The sequence below is a fragment of the Arachis ipaensis genome, chromosome B08, assembly GCF_000816755.2.
Source record: "Arachis ipaensis cultivar K30076 chromosome B08, Araip1.1, whole genome shotgun sequence".
In the NCBI taxonomy this organism is placed as follows: Eukaryota; Viridiplantae; Streptophyta; class Magnoliopsida; order Fabales; family Fabaceae; genus Arachis; species Arachis ipaensis.
The window spans coordinates 9,219,106-9,226,485 of NC_029792.2; the positions used below are offsets into that span (position 1 = coordinate 9,219,106).

The following is a 7,380-nucleotide window of genomic DNA, read 5'->3' on the forward strand; positions in this document are numbered from 1 at the left end:
GCCGGTTCGATGTAATCTGTGAATCGGCCGGTCCTATGGTGCTCCCAATAAATGCAGGTCTTGGGTGCTCCAGCAGCATTTGAATATTGGATCCAATATTCAAAAAATACATACAATAAGTATCGAACCCATGCCTCCTTGTTAGGCTTCAATAAGGAATGCCACCAAGCTGATGCTTTCATTTGTAAATCTATGTGCTAATTATTTTATATATTATATACATAGCCTAAAAGACTAAGAAGAGGGGCAGGTGGGGCTTTAAAGGCAGATAAGTCGTGACAACCTCAGCCACTGACCAACCAATACCATTGCTCACCAAACTATACATTATACAATACAACTCAGTAAAGGAAATTAGGATCCAACAAAACACAAACTACATAACATACTTATTATCCACCTTCCCATTTGTCACCCCTCATCATCTTATATATTACACCTTCGCCACAACTGAATTATTTTATATTTATTTAATTTAATTTTTGTTTTATACTCATTTTTTTTAATTCTTTAAAATTTATAGAATTATTAAAATAAGTATAAAATATTTTAATATTTACATTTACATATTAAAATGTTAGTAAAGATATTTATTTTAAATTTTTTACAGTATTGAGTTAGTAGTTCTTCGAAGATTTCGACTTAGGACTAATTAGTAGGGACATATAAGCATTACCACTAAATTTCACATGATAAATTAATGGAGGGACATAATGTGTTCATCATTTACTATCTTGAAGGACCAAATTGGTACTTTATTTTTTTTTTCAAGGGCTAATTAATCTGAAGTCAAAAATTTTAAGGACCTAATTGTCACTTTATTCAATTTTTTACTATTTTATATTTTTTATTTACGTACGACCGGTTCTATCGGTTCAACCAGTGACCCACCGGTTGAACCAGTGACCCAGTGACCCAGTAACCTGATCGGTTCGATCACCGGTTCGGTTCTGACAACTATGATCTCAACTCTGCCCCTTGCAACGCCTTGCTCACAAACTAGACTGGCTGTTGAATCTTTCCCTCTTCCCGTACCAGGACGGTCGCCAAAGCCTCATCAGTTACTGCTAAGTACAAGAACAGCGTCTCGCCATTCTTGGGTTTGCTGAGGACAGGGGCTGTCGAAATTACGCTCTTGAAGTGATTGAATGCTTCCTCGCACGCCGGGGTCCATTCAAACACTATCCCTTTTTTCATCAAGTTGAAGAACGGAAGAGCTTTGGCAGCCGACGCGCTGAGGAACCGGGATATCGCCGTGAGTCTTCCCGTCAGTCTTTGCACGTCTTTAACACATCCCGGGCTCGTCATCCGCAAGATTGCTTCACATTTCTCTGGGTTGGCTTCCACTCCTCTTTGGGTTATCATGAAACCCAAGAACTTCCCGTCTTGCATGGCGAAGGCGCACTTGAGAGGGGTAAGCCTCATGTTGTGCCGCCGAAGAGATGCGAACATGGTCTCTAGATCGCTGATGAGGTCTTCGGCCTGGGTGGTCTTCACCAGGATGTCGTCTACGTACACGTCTACCATTTTGCTGATAAGACTACTAAATACCTTATTCATCAGCCTTTGGTATGTAGCTCCTGCGTTTTTTTGTCCAAACGGCATCACCTTATAGCAGTACGTACCCATTGGCGTTATGAACGCCGTTTTCTCCTCATCTGGACGGTGCATTGGTATCAGGTTGTAGCCAGAGTATGCGTCCATGAAACTCAGAAACCGATACCCCGATGCCGCGTCTACTAGAGCATCAATGTTAGGGAGGGGAAAGGAGTCGTTGGGGCATGCCTTGTTGAGGTCGGAATAGTCCACACACATCCTCCATTTCCCATTAGCCTTCTTGACTAAGACTACATTTGACAACCAGGTCTAGTAGTCCAGTTCTCAGATAAACCCCGCTGCTAACAAGCTGGCCGTTTGCCTGGCCACCTCGCCAGCTCTTTCCTGGGACATCTTTCTTCTTCTTTGTGCCACGGGTTTGGCCTCTGCTTTCACAGCCAGGTAGTGTGACATGAACTGGGGGTCAATTCCTGGCATGTCGGCTGGGGTCCAGGCGAACAGATCACCGTTTGCTCGAATCATCTCCACCAACGGATCTTTCAAGTAGTGAGGCAGGTTCTGGTTCACGAAGGTGAACTTGTCTTCCGATTCGCCGACCCTGAACTTCTCGAGATCTCCTTCAGGTTCAGGTCTTTGCTTGTTGTCGACCCTGGCATCTAGGTCAGCTAGGAAGACCTCGGATGCCTCTTTTGACTTCTTTCTTAGGGAGAGGCTGGCATTGTCGCAAACTTCATATTACTGCTCCGAGCTCATTGATTGTTTTCCTTCCCAAGATGAGGTTGTAGGCCGTGGAGTCTCTTAGAATAACGAACTCCGCCATTACCGACCTTTTCCCTCGACCTCCTCCTATGGAAAATGGTAGGGAGACTATTCCATCAGGCTTGATAAAGTTATCTCCTAAGCTGACCATACCGTGTTGGTGGGTTTTCAGGTCGGTGTCTCGGAGACCCAGAGCATCAAACACATTTCGGAACATGATGTTCGAATCGGCTCCGGTGTCCATGAGGATTCGCTTGACCAAACCAGTTCTCACTCTTGCTGTGATAACCATTGGAGGGTTCTACAATAAGAGGTCGAACCACTGGTCCTCTGGTCCAAATGATATTGACGGGACTCTCCTGGAGGAAGGCCGTGGACTAGACGATGACACAGCCAAGGTTTTGGCATCTTTTCTGCATGCTGACTTCGACCTAGGGGCAACATCTCTCCCGACTACAACGTTTACAATGGTTAGGCCGCATTCATTATCCTCCTCGGGCTCTTGCCTTGGTCTCACGGCGCGGCTCCTGTCGTCGCCAGATCGGTCCCGATCTCGTCTCCTGGGTTCTCATGAGGTGAGAGAACTCTGCCAGCTTACCTTCCTGGATCGCCTACTCCAGAGCATCCTTCAGGTCAAAACAATCTTGGGTTTTATGGCCGAAGCCTTTGTGGTACTCGCAGTAGAGGTTTTTGTTCCCTCCAGTTCTATCCTTGAGTTGGCGGAGCTTCGACAAGATGCCTTTGTCGGCTATTTGCTGGTACACCTCGATGATCGGGGCCGTCAGGGGATTGTAGTTAGTGAACTTTCCTACCCGGGAGAACGGCTTAAAGGTCTTAGCAGGCCCTCCGTCCCTGGAGTGCTCCTTAGGCCTTTTTCCGTTACCGGGCTGACGAGCAGGGTGATAGGCGGGCTGCCGCTTGTTGGCTGCTACGACTTGGCTAACCTCCTCGTCGTTGATGTACTCCCAAGCCACATTTTGGATTTCTTGCATCGTCCACACGGGCTTGGTGGTAAGGTACTTCCTGAAATCTTCGTTCAACAGCCCATTCGTCAAGCACAAGCTGGCCACCGAGTCGGTTAGGCCGTCAATCTCCAGGAATTCATCGTTGAACTTGTCTAGGTACTTCCTTGTCGGTTTCCCGCTTCTCTGTGTCACCCCTAGCAAGTTGATCGGGTGCTTAGCTTTAGCAATACGAGTGGTAAACTGAGCCAGGAAGGTGCAGGTTATGTCCGCAAAAGTTGTCACGGAGCCTTGGGAGAGAGCGTTGAACCAGCGGATTGCCGGCCCTGCTAAGGTTACGGGGAAGGCGTAACATCTCACTTCATCACCCACACCTTCTAGATTCATCCTGGCCTCAAAGGCCGTTAGATGTTCTAGAGGATCCTAGGTGCCATCATATCTCATGTCCGTTGGCTTATCGAAATTCTTCGGTAGCCGGACCTCGAGAATGGAGTGGTGAAAAGGGGTTGCCCCCATGATCACAAGGTGTCGTCGCCTCCGTGGTCTTTCTCTACTATCCTATCGGTTTTCCTCCTCGGTGTGTCTCGCTGGAGGTTGGGTGTAGATTATAGGGTCTTGTCGTCTCCTCGGCACCTCTCTACTTTCCCCTTGGCTTTCTGGGTCGGACCGGGGGGTCGGTGTGCGTCTGGAGCGGTCTCTTTAGGGACTTCTCCCTCTGGTTTCCTCCCTCCTTTGAGGAGATTGGGGACGATATTGGCTCGGGGCAGGCTGGTAGCGCTCTCTGCTCGCTAGCTCCCGCTCCAGGTTTTGCACCCTGTGGCGCAGCTCCTGCATTATTCGAGCGCTGTCGCTCCCCGTCCCTCCGAAGGGACGTCTTTTCTGGGAACGGGAGGGAAGCTCACGTCGCCGGGGGGGATCTTGTGCGCTCACGGGAGGAAGCCAAGGAGGCTACCCTACTGATTCGGTGAACCACTTCCTCCCCACGTGGCTCGCCTCCATCATCTCCTTCCACAGAACCTAACAGAAAATCCATTCAGGCCAGTCCCCACAGACGGCGCCAAATGTTCGGTTGCCGGGTACCAAACGGGTTGAGTAAACGAAGTGGGTAAGAGAGACGAGGGGAATCTGGACCTGGTTGTTGGCGAACGGACGGATCTCTCGAGTTGTGGTATTGAAGAGTGGAAGGCTGGGATCACACGACCTCCGATCCCAAGCAGTAGTGGTGTAAGGGAAAAGCCACCTGCAAAAAGAACTCCGACGCTCAAATCAGAAATCTGTATAGATGGCACCAGCTGTACAGCTGTCAGGTGCTGCGCTGGAGGGGTAGAGATATCGGGTTAATCCCTCGATTCGGATCTCCCGTTCTCACCGGGTCAGCCATTCGAATCAGGGCGACGCACCAGCTGGGCTGGACCAGAACATATTGTTTTATGTTTCTTTAATTTTATTTTCATTAATTACGATTGTCTTATATTTTCTCTCATTACCTTCTTGTTGACATTTGAAAACGCATTAACGATGCATTTTTCTTAAATTATTATCCCATCAAATCTTTATATATTTGAATAATAACAAAAATACTATTTCCATGATAAAAAGCAATCATTAAATTTATTATTATGTATTATATATATATTTATTTATTTAACTCTAATATATATTTTATACTTAATATATAAGTAATGAATAATATGGCAGCATATATTTGAATGATAGTACAAAATTATAAAAAAAAAAATCTTATCTTCATAACATTTAGGGAAAATGGTTTTATAAGGTATGATTAAGGACTAATAAAACTTATAAAAGCGACTTTGAATTGAAAAATGCAAAATTTTAAAATTTCAATGCATTATCATATCATAAAGTGAAAGCTTTTTTTAACAAACAATTAACTTTCTTTGAAATTCTTATCACCACGTACAGTATTTCTTTAATTTGTTTCCATTTATCCATTACTTTGAATTTTTTTTTCATAACGTTTGTTACTCTTTATTTTCTATTCGAAGTAATATATTTTATACCTTTAATTATTCCACTATTATCTTTTTGCATTAATTAGATACTGTTGTTTAGTAATATCATCTTTTGATTATAATTGATTCCATATTTCATAACAATTTAAATAAAATAATACATAAAATATTAAGATAATTGAGTTTTTAGTTCTAAAGTGCTTATTTTATAGAAATGTGATAAAAAGTAATAGTATTATGAAAGACGTCATTTTTTTAACTTCTCTATAAACATCCAAATAGTTTTTTAGAAAACTGTAATTTGTTTATGAAAATTGTATCAGACATTAATACTACTACTTTTCATAAGTTAAAAAATCAAAAAATTACTTTTTAAATGGGTTCTTAATGGGATAAGACTTTGTTGATATTGTTTTTATTTCACACTTTCACTTTTAATTTTCTTTACAAAATTATAAAACAAAAAATACTAAGTGTTTGTTTGGTTGTCTTTAAATCGATGAAAAAAAAATTCTTTTTTCAATAAAAAAAGATTTTTCTTTTATTTTTTAGTGTGTTTGGCAAATTTCTAACAATATAAGTAATAGCACTAGAAAAATAAAAAAAAACATCTTTTTTAAGAAGTTACAATTTATATATTTTTTAAAAGATATTTTTCCTTAAAAAAAGATATTTTCACACCATAAATAAATAAAAAAGTACTTTTATCTTATTTTATCTAAACATAATTAATAAATAAATAAATAATTACATGAGATGTCCAAACATAAAATCATTTTTATTTTTATAAAAGATCATTAGAAAAATATATTTTTTTAAAAATGGCATCCAAACAAACCCTTATAGTATTTTTATACATCGAAAATCAGTAACTACTAGTATTTTTACTCGTAATAACATTACGGGAATATAAATTTTTTAAAATTATGGTCCACTTTGTTCTTATAGCATAAATTATGCATGACACACAAGATTTATAAAATCAAACTATTTTTATAAAAAAAAATCGTAGGTTGACAAAAGTCACTACAAATGTCTCTAACTAAGAAGACCAATGTATTTGTACATAAAAAATTAAATAATAAGATTTTTAGTTATTATTTTTATATGAAAAAGTATAATTTTTATTAATAATTAATTTTAGCATTTGTTATCTAAAATTTAAAATAATTTAACGTGTATACTTTTACATTTAATTAGGTATTAATTGTTAAGTCTGTTGTACAAATAGAAATAATTAATTTTTATACTTGCTATTTAAAAATAATATTTTTTGTCCCTGTGTATATAAAAATATAATTAGATATTAGCATACAAAAATTATACTGATAATTATAAAATTAACTCAAAAATAATTTTTTTAAAACAATTGAATCTTGATTCTAACTTTTAATTATAACATTAGTGTTCTCTCCAAATTAGAGTAAAAATAGTAGAGAGAAATAGAAAAATGGAGAGAGGTAGATGAGAGGAAGGGAGAAGGGAGATTATTAATTTTGAAAAAAAATATTTTCTCTCAATTTTAATAAGAGAGTGTCATGTGACACATTTGACTATTAAATTAGATAGAAATATATGATACATAATATAGGTATATTTCAGTTTCAATTTTAATATTTTAATTTTAATTTTAATGCAATTAAAGAATGTCATATTGTACATTTTGATTGTCAAATTAGTAATTAGTCATTAATATTGATAATGATATATAAAATAGATAGAGTGGTTGAAGGAATGAGAGAAATAGAGAAAGAAAGAGGGAGGAGGGGATAACTCTTTAATTTTAGAGGGAAAGATTTGATTTCAATTGCAATGAGGGAGTGACATGTGGCACATTTTTGTTGTAAAATTAGTAAGGAGAAGGGAAGAATTTTTTAATTTTGGATGGAGGGAAATATTTGATTTCAATTATAATTAGAGAACGATATGTGACACATTTTGGTTGTAAAATTAATAAGGAGGAGAGGAGAATTCCTTAATTTTGAAAGGAAAAATTTAATTTCAATTGCAATGAAAAAGTGACATGTGACATATTTTGGTTGTAAAATTTGAGATATATAATAGATAATAGATTATAAAATATATATTAAAATAAAAAATATAAAGATTAAAAATGTGTGAAACAA

General features: G+C 38.6%; 1 protein-coding gene across 1 annotated transcript; it reads right to left on the bottom strand.

Moving 5' to 3' along the window:
* On the bottom strand, positions 2,928 to 3,665 carry LOC107610476. Its single transcript, XM_016312526.1, has one exon. The coding sequence runs from the start codon at positions 3,663 to 3,665 to the stop codon at positions 2,928 to 2,930; it is 738 nt and encodes a 245-aa protein (XP_016168012.1).